At 33.7% G+C, this 18,703-nt stretch overlaps 1 protein-coding gene across 2 annotated transcripts; it reads left to right on the forward strand.

The window, feature by feature from the left end:
• The first annotated feature begins 398 nt into the window (after positions 1-398).
• Positions 399-6,424, forward strand: LOC120124823. Of its 2 annotated transcripts, XM_039143399.1 has the most exons (14): positions 399-808; positions 1,600-1,690; positions 1,801-1,885; positions 2,123-2,192; positions 2,947-3,016; positions 3,892-3,961; positions 4,197-4,242; positions 4,330-4,582; positions 4,668-4,873; positions 4,996-5,070; positions 5,642-5,702; positions 5,786-5,866; positions 5,971-6,050; positions 6,154-6,424. In XM_039143399.1, the coding sequence occupies exons 1-14, from the start codon at positions 669-671 to the stop codon at positions 6,230-6,232; spliced, it is 1,407 nt and encodes a 468-aa protein (XP_038999330.1). In that variant the 5' UTR covers positions 399-668; the 3' UTR covers positions 6,233-6,424. The 2 variants fall into 2 exon arrangements, with proteins under 2 accessions (XP_038999330.1, XP_038999331.1); XM_039143400.1 differs by lacking the exon at positions 5,642-5,702.
• Positions 6,425-18,703: the final 12,279 nt, after the last annotated feature.

Consider the following 18,703-nt stretch of genomic DNA (forward strand, 5'->3'; position numbering starts at 1 on the left):
TTCGTTCCCTTTTATGATTCGTTTTTCGATGCAATCAGATATATTTTTATCTTTATTTTGTTCAAACTTTTTAGTTAGGTTTTTTTTAAACCTTTCTTTATTTAATTCTTATGTGATCTAGGTAATTAATTTTTATATCGATAATTATAAAAAATATCATAATTATAATTTTATTTACGTTTACGTTATACTTATAAATATTCATTTTAATTATGAATATTTTTTACTTTCTAATAAAACTAAATGATTCTTTTTAAAATAAATAAATAAATAAAGCGTCCGCCCACCGTCTTCTTCCGTCTATTAGGCATATAAAAATATCAAATTCGAAGCTTAAAATCTTCATGTGGGAACCACTGAGTCGCTTCATTCTATTTTTCTCTTCTTCTTCACCAAAATTGCCCTCTTCGTTCCCTCCCATGACCCATCCTCCAAGCTCTTCATTTCTCGAGGGTAATTTCGTCCCAACGCATTCTCCCACCTTTGACCATCAAGATAAGAATTAAACAACCCAATCCTCGGCCTTGCTTGCTTTGCTTTCCTTCGGCGTGAAACCCAAGTTGCCTTTTTTTTTTATTGATTTGGATTCTGGTTTCTTTTTCATTTCTGGGTGTCTTAAGAGTTCCGTCAAAAAATTTTGTTTCTTTTTTTGGTTTTTGGTTGTGGGTATGCTGGTAGAGAGAAGGAGAGTGATGACATGGAGAAGGGTGGGGAAGTCTCTGCAGGCGCTGGTTGCCCATGTCTTGCTCTTCTCCTTCACCCTCTTGCTCGCCCTCAAGCTTCATCATGTCCTCTCTTACTCTTGGTGGTTCGTCTCTCTCTCATTTCGTTCATTTTGCTTATGGTTTCATTTGCAATTGATTCTCTTCTTTAGCAACCGTTTACTTTTATGCTTATTATTTGTTTTGTTTATTTCATCCACTATATTCACCATCCCACTTGAATTAAACAAAATTTGAAACTTTCTTGTACTGTTTCATTTGCAATAAATTTTATTTTTCTCGTGATTTGATTTTTTTTATGTAATTTCTTTTTTTTAGTATCATTTTACTTCATCAGTCAGTCAATTTGCTCTCAGCAAATTAATCATTGGCACATGCTTACGATGGGAAATACACTTGGTTGTAAAAAAGGAGATTTAATTGTTTTTGTTCTTAATCTGTAGAGTTCTAAATTTATGTGCCAAAGGGCATGCTCTATACGGTGAAACATAAACTGGTTTAGCTACTCTGTTGGGATGGCCGTAAATTCGAGCATATAACAAGTGTCATAAAACCTCATGATTAATTGTTTAACAATGCGTATATCTCTTTGTTTTCCTTTGTGACATGTCCAGTATTTGATCTGTTGACTTGGATACTTGTGGTCATGTATAAAGTTAATGCTTCAAATACATTTACCAGTGCGTGATGCATAGATGCCCTTATGAAACTGCAAGTTATACACTTACACCTTATAGGTGAATAGTTTGGAAGAGAACTTGTAAGCATTGGTTGCTAAGCTTGGAGACGAGAACATGTTAATTTTCTTATGGTAGTAAGAAAGCATACCGCTCTTTTTCTGTTTTTTTATCTGCTTGCTTTTTATTTCATTGTGCAGGGTTGTGTTTTCCCCTTTATGGCTTTTTCATGCAGCTGTGGCGCGTGGTAGGTTTTCTTTGCCTGCTCCATCGATGCCTCACGATCGCCATGTATGACTGATAATCTCTTAAGTTTGGATGTAACCATTAACTGTGAGAAAATTGTTTGTGTCAGTATTTCATAATAATCCAGATCAATAACCCGCGTTTCTCATGCACAGTGGGCTCCATTTCATGCTGTCACGTCAACGCCATTGCTTGTTGCCTTTGAGCTACTTTTGTGTATACATCTTGACAGCAGCTATGGTACGTAGGCAACATCCTCTGAACATGATAATCTGAGATATTCTTGTTTTTATTTATAAATCCTATCCTCTCATTTAATGTATTATTATTTTGCTCTAATACTCTATCTTACTTAAACTCTGATTTACTGAAGGGGAATTTGTATTATTGATTCACGAAAGCATGTTAATAATTACTCCGTATTCCCATTTGTTATCTGATTAATTTAAATTGTTTATAAAAATGGATGTGTTGCAGTTGTTAGTTTGAAGATTGTCTTTCTTCCCCTGCTTGCATTTGAAATAGCTATTCTGATTGATAACATCAGGTATTTCCTCCCCCCCCCCCCCGGTGCTCATTGTCATATTCTGTTTCTTGAGTAATTGATTTGTACTATAAAATCTTGTTTTAGCTAAATTGATTTGCTAACGTTGGCTCCAGCCAACAAGAATCCGAATGAAACCATACAAAATTTATTAACAGTAAGGGCATAAAATATCCACCATCCGCTATGTGGGTTTATATATATATATATATTATCGTGTGAATTTTAGTCTCATGCCAACTTCATATGTTGCTTACTCCAACAAATTCATAAACCTTTGTTTCCCTTTCTCACCTAGCCTCTCCTCTAATTATGTTGGGGGGGAAAATGTTGCATTACATTGTTTTAACTTTCAAATCTTTCTATGTGCACTTGGTGTATAGGCTGCCTAGGGGCATCAGAGTATTGCTACTAGTATTGTTATTAGAGCGCTTGCGCTCATTATTGATCTTTGGTGTCTGGCTGGATACTCATGTATCTGCTAGTTGTTCCACATAAAACAGTCTCTTTAGTTTTTATTACTTTCTATTGGTTCCTAACCAATGTCTTTAGGATTTGAGCCTTGGAGAAGAAAATCCACACTCTCCTTAAACCTAATTTTGAATATAGCAAGAACTAATGATACCATAGTATTTTCACAAAGTACCAAGTCAATTGTAGGTGGCTTTGGGATTGTAGTGTTAAATGTTACTGTTATGCAGTTTAATTTTATCAACTGTTTCTAGGCGCAATGACTTTTTTCTTTAATTTTTGACAGGATGTGCCGAGCTTTGATGCCTGGAGATGAGGAAAGCATGAGCGATGAAGTGATATGGGAAACCCTTCCTGTAAGTTTGTAATCAGTAGTGACTAAAGAATTTTTTTCAGGGATAGTACATAACTCATTAAAAAATTCGGGCATGCCTGATTTAATTAGCCTATGGTTTCACAGTCATAACTTTTAATTATAACTGAAAAGATATCCAGTTATAGAGTTTGGCTGCTTTTATTCTAGCATTGTGCTTCCATTCATGGTTCACTTTTCACAAGGGCAACTTAATTTTGAAGAAGAAAAAATCCCCTGTTTCGTTGAGTCATACGGTTATTATGGAGGAAAAGCTAAAAAAGTAAAAGAAGCAGAAATACCGATATTGATATTTGAATCTGCTTATAGTATAACAGCATTTCGTGGCTACATCATGCTTGTACTTCATGGATATTATATGATATGCTTATGGTGACACTGCATATGAATGCTAATGCATATTCTTCCATCGTAGAGATTAAGCTTAATTTTATCTGTTATTTTAGGCTCAATTCATTTTAAAAGAGAATTGTAAACTCACCCTAGTCTCTTTTCTATGGTGCTGCCATTCTCTTCTTCTGGTTCATGGTTCCAGAGAAAGCAAATCTGTTAACTAGTAACTATGGTTGTGGTGTCTGGGCGTATCATTACCATGTCCAAACATTTTTTTGGTGTCCTGGTGTGTTCCATATGTATTATGCCATGTCAACAGTTTGTTTCTATCACACACCGCTACGACATTGATATGAATCCATGCATCATATCTTATACTTTACCAGATCATATCCTCATATGTGACGATAGTAATGATACATATGGTCTTTGAGATGATCTTTTTGTCTACATCTAATGCTAAAGTATTGTGCCTTGATAATTAGTTAGAGAACTGATGTTAAGTTTCCGGTATTTGGTTTGTAGCATTTTTGGGTTGCAATATCTATGGTCTTCTTTATTGCTGCCACAACTTTCACTCTTTTGAAGTTATGTGGTAAGTCGTTTGTTTCTTAGTTTTAAGGGTAGGATTCCTTTTTATCTGGTTTCTTTTTTTCTTGCTTTGTTCTTTTTGGTACTATTTCATGGAACATTTACTTTTCTTTGTTACAGATTTGTATTTAAAAATGATTGATATGTCGGTGAACATTTCCTTTCTACTATGTATGCTTGTTTGAGACCGTTCAGGATATGCGCTGCTAATACATTTATACATCCTCAATGATGTGCAGGTGATGTTGCAGCTCTAGGCTGGTGGGATTTATTCATAAATTTTGGGTACAATACAATCATTTTTCATTGATTATTTTGTGTTTTCTCCCTTGTCATTCTACTACTGTAGTAACATTTCAAGTTGTGTTGCAGTATTGCAGAGTGTTTTGCCTTTCTTGTATGTACAAAGTGGTACAATCCAGCAATTCATCGAAATTCTCACCTTGGGGAATCCAGCTCGTCTTCAATGACTATAAGATATCTTGACTGGAACAGAGGTTTGGTAATATCTTCCGATGAAGACAGCCACCAGAACAGCAGAATATGCAACCTGCAGGATATTGGAGGACATGTTATGAAAATTCCATTTATTTGTTTCCAGATCATGCTTTTCATGCACTTAGAGGTATAGTCGTTGCGAATGGCCTCCGTTTGATATATTCTTGAATGTTCAAGTTGTATCTGTATTACATATTAAACTGTGATGCCAGGGTACACCACCTAGTGCAAGAAATATATCAACTCCAGTCCTTTTCTCGCCCCTTTTGCTGCTACAAGGAGTTGGTATTGCTCTTGCTGCATATAGATTAATTGAGAAAATTGTTACTTTACTACATAGTGGAGCTGGTTCTGGAAGATACATTGATATAGCATCAAAAGTTTGTGAATTTTTTGGGTTCTTGCACCATGGTTCAAGGTAGCGTTTGTTAAGTAAATCTCGATTAACTGTTGCTTAAATTCTTCTGCGTCTGTACCAAGTGAAGTCAAAAAATGAAAGCATTATGCACACTACATAGTTGATGTTTCTTTTCTTAACAGGTTACTGGGTTGGTGGTCAATTGACGAAGGAAGTAGAGAGGAACAGGCTAGGCTTTACTGTTCAGGGACATCTGGGTTGGTTTTCTATATCACACTCTCGTTCCTTTATGCATGCATTCATCTAGTACAACATATAAGCATCCATTCTGGCTGCTGTAAGGTTTATTAAACAGGCTTTTATGGGCTTGAACGCTTAGACTTACTGATATATGCAAAATATGTTTTGTTCTCTGTCACAATATGACAGCTGCAGCCTAAAATTGTGGTTAAGTTTTCATTAGCATCCAACGATATTCATTTATGGCCGCAAAAGCAATGCAAATGAATTCTTCGTCACCTATATTTAGTAGTAAGTAGCTAGTCAAATATCCATAGTAGTAAAGTGCATAGTAAACCCTTAAGTAGGATAATATGTTTTCTTACAATGGAGATACTATTGTAGTTTGCTTATAGTTTATAATTTAAGAAAAGAATTTATTAAAATGCATTAGTAAAAGAGAATTGAATCACGAGATGCATTCATGTTAATATACCAATTTAGCAACAAATTCGCCAATTATTCACTTATTACATGTTCTGGGGTCTTGAATAGTACATGAGTTAATGTCCTCTCGTTGCTGATCTTCTCTTTCATCCTAACATTCAGATATAACACTTTCTCACCTGATATCGTGAAGAAAAGACCGAAGTCGGATCTAGTTGAGGAGGTAGACACAGTTTTTGGTAGTCTGAAATCTCTGTATACTATCGAGCAATGTTAGACTAACATTTTCAAATCTTTTAAATACAGATTTGGAGATTACAAGCTGCACTCGGTGAGCAGACTGAAGTCACCAAGTACAGCCAGCAGGAGTTTGAAAGACTTCAATATGTATTGTTTCAGGACCAAGCTTTAGTTGTTACCAAGTTATTCTAATTGTTGGGGAAATATATTCTGTGCCGCTTTCTTATCGATTGATTGGATCTGTCACTCAGGAAAAGATTCTGTGTAGAGTTTGCTTTGAGGAACAGATCAATGTAGTCCTCCTGCCATGTAGACACCATGTCCTCTGCAGGTATTTGCATCTATCCTGGTAGTGGCATTTGAATGAAGTCATAACTTGGGGTAGCATATACCATATTTTTGGCATATATTTAAGAATGTTTTTTTTTTATCAGAACTTGCTGTGAGAAGTGCAAAAGGTGTCCAATCTGCCGTGTTTCTATTGAAGAGCGACTGTCGGTGTATGATGTCTAGTCTTCAAATCACGTGTAGGAAGCTTGTGTAAAATTTTCCGAATCGTTAAAGAATTGCTTGTGGTTTTTGATGAAGCAAGCGTTGAGAAGCTGGCCATTCTGGTTTCTCCAAAAGTGATATAATTGTGTTATGCCATTCAAGAATTGTAAATGACTTGGTGCGCTATTGAATGGATACAATTAGTGAGTTTGATATGTTTTGTGTGCCCCTCGTTTCTTCCAACTCTATTTGGACTTGTTTTTCTATCTAGACATGTACAGATCCAAGTTTTATGGTTTGCAAAGGTAATATGTGATAAATTATGGCTTCTTTTTCTTTTATTTTTCGTTTTGAGTATGAAATAAAAGTAAAGTAGGTGAAGCTCTGCATCTCACACACAAACGTAGTAGTCTCGGAATTACAGGAATGCCATTCGCTTGGCTTGGGACGACACTCTCAATCTTGTTTGTTTTGTTTACAACATTAGGATTCGAACTCTAGTTATTGCTTGAAGGATTTAATATCTCATCTCGCTAAATTAATTGATTGTTGATTTTTTTTAATGCATTACAAAGGGTAAAGTTGCATGTTTAATAAAAGTTAAAAGATGATAACATTTGATTAAATTTTATGTCAATATAATTTTAACGTAAAATCTTTAAATTTTAATATTTATAGCAAAGGTCAAATGGACATGCATGGGTGGTTTTTCGTCCCAAAATCCGACCTATCATCTTGTTCCGGGTACCTAAAGTAGAATTATTATGATTAACTTTTGGGGGAAAAAAGGAGGTTTGGGATGGATTTTTGTTGTTGGTGAACATTCTTTTGGAGCTTGTGGTTAAAGAAGACACATAAATCAAAAAATTTAAATTTTATGTTTTTAATTTTCTATCAATTTTAAAATTAAAATTTTGATCTCAATATTTTATTTTAATTTCAACCTTGAACTTAATTACTAATAATAATTTTATGAGAATTAATAATAATAACAATAACAATAATAATAATATACACACACATTAGCACTTTTCTTGGATCTTAGTATTTGGTTTTTTCACGTTAGGTTTTGCATTTGCATGGTTGACCCCCCTCTTTCGATGACAACATCAGCTGAGGCCTCCAGTCTACTATCGGTTGTGCAACAGGTCCCTCTGGTGGTTGTTGTGGAACAGTCGGGGGTGGAAAGAGTTTTGTCTGTTGTAAGCGATAGTACACTAGCGATTGAAGCGAAAGTTTGTTTTGGTTATAACGACGAGGTCAATATGATGGAAGAGCATGGAAATTCTAAGGGTAAGGGTCTGAAACTATTACCTGAGGCTAATAAACAACCATTGTCGTATGTTGAAATTGTAACGCCCTGATTTTTGGGTTAGTAGTTTCGGATAAAACCCAAATGAGTTAGTTGGACTAAAGGAACCATTTAAGAGTTTTGGGTCAATGTATAATTGTATTGGGTTGGGCTTGAGCCTAATAAGACATAAAAAGGGTATTTTTAAAGTGTGCATCAAATGAGGAGGACTATGAGTACAATTTACCCCTGAAGTGTTTCAAAGGCTGATCCCCCTTAATGGTTGATGAAGTCACAGAAAAGAGTGAAACACAAAAAGGGAAGTTGCATTCCATTCTCTTTTTCTTCACTATTTGTCCTCTTCCCAATCCAATTTCTCTTTTCTCTTGTTATCTTCCTCGCTTCAAAGGTGAGAACTTTGTGGTGTGCAACCTAGGTCCAAAATTTAGAAGGTAAGTTTCAGAATTATCTCCTCTAGAGCTTCAAAATGAGCTCTCAACCTTAGAGTTTGGCTATGGTGGCCATAGAAGAGGTTTATTAGGGGTTTTAGGTTCTAGAGCACTTGGGTACTCCAAATCTGTCCAAAAGAGCTTAGAATCACGTTTTTAGTTCCTCAAGGCTTTCAAGTAAGTTAGTAATCATTTTCTTTGCTTTTGGTTTAGTGAGAAAAGTGGGTGAAAGTGTAAAAGTGAAGAACAAGGAGAAGGTGAACCTTGGTTGAGCTTGAGGTCATTTTGCAACTCTTAAGTGAAAGGTAACACGTTTCTAGCCTTTCCCTACTGCTTGTAAATCAAAATGTTAAGCTTTGATTCTTGTTGTGTGTATGAGCCTTTATGTGCAATTGGGTAAGGGTTTAAAGCATGAAATCAGGATTTGTTGTTACCATGCTCAAAGTGATGACCTTTTATGCTCCCTGCATGTTAAATAAGCCTTAAACACCTAATGGGGAATTTGAGGATACCTCAGGAGTGATTTGGGAGTGTTTTCACGAGAGAAAACAAAGGTTCTAGGTTGAGGGTATCAGTACTGTAAGAACAATACCAATATTGTTCTTCGTGAGAGGCTAAAATTTAAGTGAATGTAAGAGAGTAACGATACTCATCAGGGGAGTATCGATACTATTCATGTGGTATCGATACTCAGGAATGAGTACCGATACATGAGGTCACATTTTGGATTCCAGTGTGTTATTTTGGTACTTATACTCAGGGGGTATTGATACCTATGGGGTAGTATCGATACTTTCTATAGGGGTATTGTCACTGGGATATTTTATGAAATATTGAAAGCAAAATTGTATCGATACCCAAGGGAGTATCAATACCAAGTAGGTAAGTATCGATACCCACGTGAAATCTTGGACAATTTTGGTAGCTGATTTGAAGAGGGTGAAATGGTGTTCCTTCAAAGGGTACACACTTTCATAAAACTAAAATGAAACAATAACTAAATGTGTGATAACATAAGGTCTTAATGAGGTAAGATTCCATAAGACTTATATCTTTGTTTGATGTTAGATAAATGTCGAGGATACCCGAGTTACTTAATGACGCTAGCGTAATTATGTAAGGATAATCCAGATAATTCCAAATAAGTGCCTAGGCTCTCTAATGCTAGTTGGATATTGTGTCGATGTTATGTGACCTAGACACATCCCAAGTACTCTATAAGAGTAGACTAGCCGGGTAAAGTACTGATGCTTCGTAACCCAGACTTAACCCAAAGTTTAAGGAGGCATTGATACTATATGACCCAGGTCTTCCTTAAGTGTTGTAGTAAGTAAAGAGGGGTATGAGTTCCACGAGGCTAAGTGACCCCGAACTACTCCACGATACTTAAGTTTTTGCTTGAGTGCTACAATAATTTATGATCATATTGTATCATGCTTTTATGTTGGATGCATGTAGTATAACAGGGTTATTTATGTGACACTGATCTTGTGAACTCATCATAAAGAATATGTTTTTCTGCGTAGGTTCTTAAGTGTCGGTTCGAGGAGCACATCGCCGATTCAGAGCTTTCCAGACTTGATCGCTTTCAAAGTACGTCTCTAGTATTTTAGTGGGTGTTGAAAACATTTTTGATGTTTTCATATAACAAATCAATGGTTATTGAATTTTAAGATTTCACAATCATTTTTAAGTATATTCGATTCAATTATTCGAATATCAAAATATTACTCTAAGTTTTTCAAAGATCAATTTCAATCCTTACTCAAGTGTAAAATTGTTTTTTAAACTTAAAATATTTTTTTCAAAGTATTTCGAACCTTAATCGAGCCAAAAATCAAATTTACAAAGTGATGTACCGATACACTACATGATGCATCGATGCACTACATGATGCATCGATGCACTACATGATGCATTGATGCACACCCATTTCGAATGCATTTTGTGTAGCGATACACAAGCCATGCATCGATGCACTCTTCAATATTTTGAAACATCGAATGCATTTTGTGTACCGATGCACAGACCATGCATCGATGCGCTCCTGGGAAACATCGAATGTAATTAGTGTACCGATGCACTAAGTCTTATAACGGTTAAAATATTTGAATTTTATACATAGTGTACCGATGCACCTTGGCTATGCATTGATGCACACACGCTCCCAACTGTTTTATTTAATTGTTTTCACACAGTAACAGATCTATTAACTTCACCAATGATCCCAAACGTTCAGAAGTGATCCAAGGTGTATTTAAACAAGCTTAGGAGCCATTGATCAACAACAATTAAGAAGAGAAACTAGAGAATTAAAGAGAAAGCATCAAACCTCAAGTTTGAGCATTTCAAGCCAAATTTTTATTCAATATTAATTTTGCTTTCAAGAACACTTATTGTGTTCAATTGTATTCATTTTTTAGTGTTCTTTCTTTGTTCTAGAATTGTGCAAACATCTTACCTTATGAGGTTTTTCTGTAAGTTTGCAAATTTGTGTATTTCTCTTTGGGAGAGAGTGTTCTCAAGAATTTGGGGTATAATTTTGAGGGAAATGTAAGGTTACTCTTTGTCCTCAAAAGAAAGAACAAATTAGTGAATTTGTTGGAAAATCCTTAGTGTGGATAGCTAAGGTAGTGGACGTAGACTTTGGTTGAGAAAGTCAAACCACTCTTGAGTCGATTTGGGAAGAGTTATATCGATATTCAAGTAATCAATGGCCTCTACTTCAAACTCCTACTTCGGTCTTGATTCTATGCCCGTCAACAAGCCTCTTTTCTTCAATGGAGCTAATTATGCTTATTGCAAGAATAAAATGAGGTATTTCATTCAAGCAAGTGACATGGGAGCATGAAATATCATAGAATATGGATACTTCATTCCTTCCGCTCATTCAAGATTGTGGAGTGAAGCAGAGAAAAGAATGTTCCAGCTCAACTCAGAGGCTATCCATATTATATTTTGTGCTCTTGGACCAGATGAATATGGGAGAGTTTCATCTTATACAACCACCAAGGAAATATGGGATAAACTACAAGTCACTCATGAAGGCACATACGAGGTAAAAGAATCTAAAATTAGTCTTCTAACTCATAGCTATGAAAATTTCAGGATGAAACCGGAAGAATATTTCAAAGCTATGATGGATAGATTTTCTACGATTTTCTATGGTCTCAAATCATATGGAGAGATCATTCCAAACGTAAAGCTTGTAAGGAAGTTAGTTTACTCTCTTCCAAAATCCTGACAATCAAAGAAGACATCAATCATCCAGACTAAAAACTTAAAGTCTTTAACTCTCAAAGAGTTAATTGGTTCTCTCCTCACTCATGAAATGATGCTTCAAGATGACGTAGACCTCGAGAAGATTGACGAGACAAAGAAGGAGAAGGAGAAAATGAAGAACGTGGGAGTTGCTATCAAATCCACAAAAGATGAGAGTGATTCAGATGAAGATGACGATGATGAGGAAATGACATTATTTGCCAAATGATTCAGAAAACTGATGAAGCCCAACCGAGGAAGAAAATTCAAACGAAATGAAGGCTTCAAAACTGAATCGAAGGAGAAAGACCCGATCATTTGCTACGAATGCAAAAAGTCAGGTTACGTCAAATACGATTGCCCACAATTAAAGAAGAAGGGTCAATCGAAGAAAAAGCACAAGGCTCACGTGGCTACATGGAGCAATGATGAAGGTTCCGATGAAGAGGAACAAGAAGTAGCAAACTTGTGCTTGATGGCCATCGGGGAAAGCTCTTAGGTAACCTCTAGCTCATTTAATTTCGAAGATTATTCTTTTGATGATCTATTAGAGGAATATACTGGTTTGGCTTTGGATTATGTGAAATTATTTTTAAAATACAAAAATGATAATTAAAAATTGAAAAATGAAAATAATCTCATATCTAAGACCAACAATGATCTTGAAAGTAAAATTAAAGATTTGCAAATCAAACTAGATGAGTTTGAAAAGAAAAATTCTGATTTACATAATTTACTTTCAAAGGTCAACGATGATCATCAAAAGAAAATTGACGATCTTAAAACTTCTTTTAATAAAGTTGGAACAAAACGTTTTGAAAATGGAGAAAGTTCAAAAACCAACCTTGTTAGAAATTTTTTTAAAAACTACAATCATAGAGGTCCCCAAAGAACCTCTAATGGAAAAATTGTTAGAAGTATATGGGTTCCAAAAGAACTCATTACTACTAGGGGGTGTTTGGATGTGGGAATGTGGGATTCCTATGGGAATGGAATCCATATTCCCCCGTTTGGTTAGTCCGGGAATCTCATTCCCGGTAATGTAAGATTACCAATAGTGGATTTTTTAGGGTATATTATCGGGAATATCATTGCCTCCCTTTCCTTAGGTATTGTTAGATTACCGGCGTTTTGGACTAAAATGCCCTTAAATTTTTTTTTCTAAAAATTATCATTCTTCTGTCATTGAATAATAAAAATTCTATGAAGGTTAAATTACAAATTTATCCTTAAACTATTTTAGATTTACAAAAAAGTCTATAATTAAAATTTTATATGAAGTTCAGGGGTTAAAATAAAATTTTACCCTTTCATTAACCTTTTTATATTTTTAATTTTGTAAGAAAAAATTATATAAATTTTATGAATTTAAATTTTTTAAAGAAAATATATAAATATTTTCCAACTTGTTAAAAAAAACAAATATATAATAAGGACAATTTGGTCAAATATATATTCCAATAATCTTTTATTCCTTTAACCAAGCATGATAATCTTATATTCATGCTAAACCAATAAAACACAAAATACAACATTCTTAGTAATCATATTATCTGGTAATCTTACATTCCCACTGGTAATCTTACAATCCGTGAACCAAACACACCCCTAAAGACAAGGATATCCTACATAAATGGATACCTAAGGGTACTAGAATTTTGGAGACAAATGAATATGGACCCAAAAGAAATAGGGTAGAAAAAATAAAAAAATTAATATATGTTTGTAGGAAAAGGAGCATTGCTACAAGGCACGGGAAACAAATTCAAACTCTTGGTACCTTGATAGTGGATGCTCAAGACACATGATCGGAGATAAGAGCCGGTTCATATAGCTTAACGACAAAAATGGAGGAGAGATGACTTTTGGTGATAATTCAAAAGGTCACATTGAAGGTATAGGTACAATAGGTAATACCTCTTCCATACAAATTAAAAATGTTTATATGTGAATGGGTTAAAGCATAATCTATTGAGTATTAGTCAATTTTGTGATAAAGGATACAATGTCTTATTTGAAACAAATGGTTGTAAAGTCATTAACATTGCATCTAATCAGATTATGCTTGTTGGTCATAGAATAGGAAATATTTACATGGTGTATCTAGATTCAATAAATATGACTAATTTATGCCTAGTTGCTAAGGATGAGCATGATAGTTAGTTATGGCATAGGAGACTAGGACATACTAGCATGAGTGTTCTACAAAGACTAATTCAATGAGATTTAGTAAGAGGGTTTCCAAAGCTAAAATTTGATAATGATAAAATCTGTGATGCATGTGCTAAAGAAAAACATAGAAGAGCTTCCTTTAAGTCCATTAATGATGTTAGCTTGGGTGGAAAATAATATTGTTTTGTATTGGTAGATGACTATTCTAGATATACTTGGGTTCTATTCTTAAGTACTAAAGATGAAGCATTAGAAAAGTTCATAACGTTTTCAAAAGTAATCCAAAACAAAAAAGGTTACTCAATAACTAGCATTAGGAGTGATCATGGTACTGAATTTGAAAATCTTGAATTTACTGATTTTTGTAATTCTAATGATATTAGCCATAATATTTCAGCACCAAGAACCCCTCAACAAAATGGAGCTGTTGAGAGGAAAAATCAAACTTTAGAAGAAATGGTTAGAACCATGCTTTGTGAAAACAATTTGCCAAAATATTTTTGGGCGAAAGCCACAAATACCACTTGTTATGTTATAAACCGTGTAATGATTAGGCCAATTTTGAAGAAAACTCCATATGAACTTTTCAAAAATAAAAAGCCTAACATTAGCTATTTTCATCTTTTTGGATGTAAGTGTTTTGTTTTAAACAACGGTAAAGAAAATCTTGGTAAATTTGATGCTAAAAGTGATAAAGAAATTTTTCTGGGTTATTCCTTAAATTCTAAAGATTATTGGGTATTTAATAAAAGAACTTTAGTTGTAGAAGAGTCTATACATCTTGTTTTCGATGATAATTCTCTTCTGAGGAAGGATTCTTGTGTGAATGATGATGTAGGTATTGTAAACACAAATGACGTTAGTTATGACGTTGGAGAACCATCATCAAAGGAAGAAACAAAAGATGAGGAAACCCATGATGTTCTCGAGAATCCAACCATTGAAGAAAGGGAAGTCTCTTACCCAAGAGAATACAACTATGTCAAGGATGATGAGATAATAGGTGATCCATCCTGTAACATCCCAAAACAAGAGCAAGTGATTAAAATGAAAGTTTTGAAAATATGAAGTCTGATTTTGAAAGATTTAAAAGATTTATTTTATTATTCAGTAAATAACTGATGGAATAAGGGGTAAAATGGCCATTTGATAAGTAAGATTTTTATTTTTTTCCTTTATAAGATAAGGAAACCACGTGGAAAGGGAGAGATGTCTTCAGAATTCTCTTATTCTCCTTTCATCTTCTTCACGTAGAAGTCAAGAGCCAAAGGTTAGTTTTCTATTTAGATAATTTCTGGTTAAATTTAATGTTGGGTTATGATCATTAGATGATAACTAAGCTTAAGGAAAGCTTAAGTTATCTTAAAATCAAAAGATAAAGGAGTTAGGGAAGATTAAAGATTGGGAGTTCTTGAGTGAAATATTGAAATAGAGTTTATAATGAGAATTAAAAGTTGAATTTGACTTGTCCTCTATGAGAATAAGAAGTATGAAGTGTTAGAAGTGGAATTAAAACATGTTGCAAAGTTGGTATAATTCTTGGATTTCACAAGGAGGATAGGATTCTGAGGTTTTAGATGAAATAAATGAGTATGTATTGGTTTAAGTATGTGTTCTGGAGTTAAGCATATAAAAGGGGTTGAAACATGAAGGATTTAAGTTGAAATGGATAAGTTTTCGGGTTCAAGAAGTGATTTTTGGGCAGAGTGCATCGATGCACATTCAATGTGTACTGATGCATCAAGAACAAAATCCCAGAATTTGTTGAAGGTGCATCGATGCACATGAAGTGTATCGATGCACTCATTTAAAATAAAAAACATCGAATAGGATTTATGCACCGATGCATAGATAGTGCATCGATGTACCCGTCAAGTAATGCATCGATACATGGTGTAGTGCATCGATGCATACCTTCATTAAAAGATGAAAATGGCTTTCTTTTTAGCCTAAGGAATGATAGTTTAGAACATATCAATTCGTATGCTGATAAGTATCAATGTATTATTATGTAGATATCGAACACGAACAAGTTTCGTAACGACCATCAAATTAAGATTCGATCAAAAGAAAGGAATCATAAAATGGGATTGGAACTTAGTGAGGCCAAGGTGAGTGCATATTATATAGTGTATTATATTTAATGGAAATAAGACTTGTTACAAGTCTATTTCCTATAGTAAAATGCATGAATTCACTAATACGAGCATATGTTTGATATGTTACATGTGTGTTATTGATGGTTGCATGTGTTAATAATATGTGTGAATACATGTTTATATGATACATGTTCAGTGTCCATGGTATATGTACACATGATAACATGATATAAGTTAAATTATGTAATATGATACATAACTATAAGATAAGTGAAGGAATGTATATATGATATAGATTATGTATGAGATATATGAGAAGAGATAGATGTGATTAGGTGAAAAAGAATACAAACATATATTAAGCCATGTTATATGTGATAAATGAATAATATGAAAAGTGAGATAAACAAAGTATGGTTAATATAGGATAATATAAGAATAGCTTATAAGTTATATGATAAAGATGGAACCATATAGGAACATTAATTGAGTACTTGATAATAAGTCATAAGGTTATATGCATAGGTAATATAAGTTATAAGATGAGAATATATAGGAATATCAAATAAGTTATGAGATAAGTTATATGATATTGATATATAGGCTAGATGAAAGTATACACATGAATACATGTATAAGTTATATGTTATTTTATATGCTATGGGATATACCCATGAACATATGTGATGTGATATATGCTATGAGAAATGACCCATGTGACTAAGTGTGAAATGATAAAAGTTATGTGATATGAAGTTATGGGTATATGTGTAATATGTTATTATATGTGATATGATAAATATGAGATTATGTGACAATAAGTTATATGAGGTGAATGATATAATAAGAAGCTATGTGATAAGAAGATATGAGTTTAGGTGATATAAAAGTGTATATGTGAAATAACATAATAGGTGATAAAACCGTGAGCCTATATGATTATGTGTTATATGTTACATGATATGACATGCGATACGTGAATACATGCACTTATGATACAAGTGATATGAAATGTTATAAATGATAATGCCCATGTTATGTGATATGAGAGCTAGGGGTATAGTTGGCATGCCAAGAGTCGAGGGTTTACCTAGGTTCTTCGGGACCTATGAATAGTTGCCGAGGTTCTTTATGACCTCTGGATAATTGATGGGGTCTTTGTGACCTCTGGATAGGTCATTCGGGACATTTATATGAGCTGTGGTGACAACATAGTAGTGCACAACCTCAATAGACTCACGTATCTATAGTTCTCACATGTGTACCATGGGCTAATAAAGAGATAACATTAATAAACTGGATATGATGATATGTTTGTTTCCTTGTGAAATGTTATGTGTGATATATGATGGTACAAATGGTAATTATAAGATTATATGATAAAAGGAATCAATGATAGTGATAAGAATGAAGATGATGATATAGTTGCCTGTGTGTATGTGATTTACGATAGGATATATGTTTTACATGACATGATATATATATGTTATATGGTATACGTGAGTACATGTTAAGGTATATGTGAATGAGTATAATTGATTGACATAATGATATAATAACAAATCTATAAGATACATGATATGGATATAAAATATCATAGGAACAGGAGATAAGAGATATGAATGATAATGATATATATGTATGTATGTATGTACTTGTTACATGTAAAAGTATATGAGTTGTGTGAAATGATGATAGTAATTGTTTATGTATGATTACTAGTTAAAGTTACATTATATGTTTATTGCCTCACTAAGTCATAGACTTAGCGTGTGATTGTTTCACACGTAGGTTCAGAAGTGAGATGAGTAAAAAGCAATGTGGAGCAAGATAGGTCAGTTTCCTTACCAAAGGTCAGATCAGAATAAATGTGAATAATATGTATTTTAATATATGAAGTTCTAGTTGGCATGTATTCAAAAGAATATATTGTATAAGCTCTGAATGGTTCTGTAAATGTTTGAATAGTTATATGTATAAAAATTTTAAATTACTTACTAGTATATATAAGTAAATGTTTTGAAAAGTCAATGTGACACCTCGGACTCAGATCCGGGTCGGATACGGGTTGGGGGTGTTACACATCCAAAGGGGTAACAACTCGATCTTCTCTTAGAAATATATGTAATTACGTTGCATTTATCTCATGCATAGAGCCTAAGAATATTAAAGAAGCATTAAATGATGAACATTGGATTATGGATATGCAAGAAGAGTTAAATCAATTTGAGAGAAATAAAGTATGGACATTTGTTGAAAGACCTAGTAATAAATCTATTGTAGGTACTAGATGGGTATTTAGGAATAAGCTTGATGAAAGTGGTAATATAGTGAGAAATAAGGCTAGACTTGTTGCTCAATACTATACTCAAGAAGAGGGCATAGACTATGATGAAACATACGCTCCCGTAGTTAGGATGGAAGCAATTAGAATGTTATTAGCATTTGCATATTTCAATGAATTTAAATTATATCAAATGGATGTCACAAGTGCATTTTTAAATAGTTTTATAAAAGAACAAGTGTATGTGGAACAACCTCCTGGTTTTGAAGATTCAAAATTTCGAGATCATGTTTTGAAATTGACAAAAGCGCTTTATGGTTTAAAACAAGCTCCTAGATATTGGTAAGAAAGATTGCCAAACATTTTAATTGAAAAAGGTTTTTCAAAAGGAAAGGTCGACACTACATTGTTTTTAAAGCATAAAGGTAAAAATTTATTAGTAGTTCAAATTTATGTTGATGATATAATATTTGGTTCTACTAATGATGTTCTTTGCTAAGAATTTTTTAAGCTAATACAGAGTGAATTTGATATGAGCATGATGGGGGATCACTCATTTTTCTTGGGACTCCAAATCAAGCAAAGAAAAGATGGAATCTTCATCAATCACGCAAAATACGTCAAAGATATGCTCAAGAAATTTGGATTGGAAAATTGGAAACCTCATGCCACTCCAATAAGCTCATCAATAAAGCTTGACAAAGATGAAAGAGGTAAATGTGTGGATGTTAAATTATATGGGTCAATGATTGGTTCTTTGCTTTATCTAACCGCAAGTAGACCTGACATAATGTTTAGTGTTAGCTTATGTGTAACATCCTCCATGCCGGGTTAGTGATTAATTTGTAAAGTTTCAGCATTTGGTGATTTAAGTAAAATGATGGAAGAGTTCAATGACCTATTTGAGTTATTTGGTGTAGGATTGAATTATAAAGA

The sequence above is a fragment of the Hibiscus syriacus genome, unplaced genomic scaffold (assembly GCF_006381635.1).
Source record: "Hibiscus syriacus cultivar Baekdansim isolate YM2019G1 unplaced genomic scaffold, ASM638163v2 tig00110429_pilon, whole genome shotgun sequence".
Lineage (NCBI taxonomy): Eukaryota > Viridiplantae > Streptophyta > Magnoliopsida > Malvales > Malvaceae > Hibiscus > Hibiscus syriacus.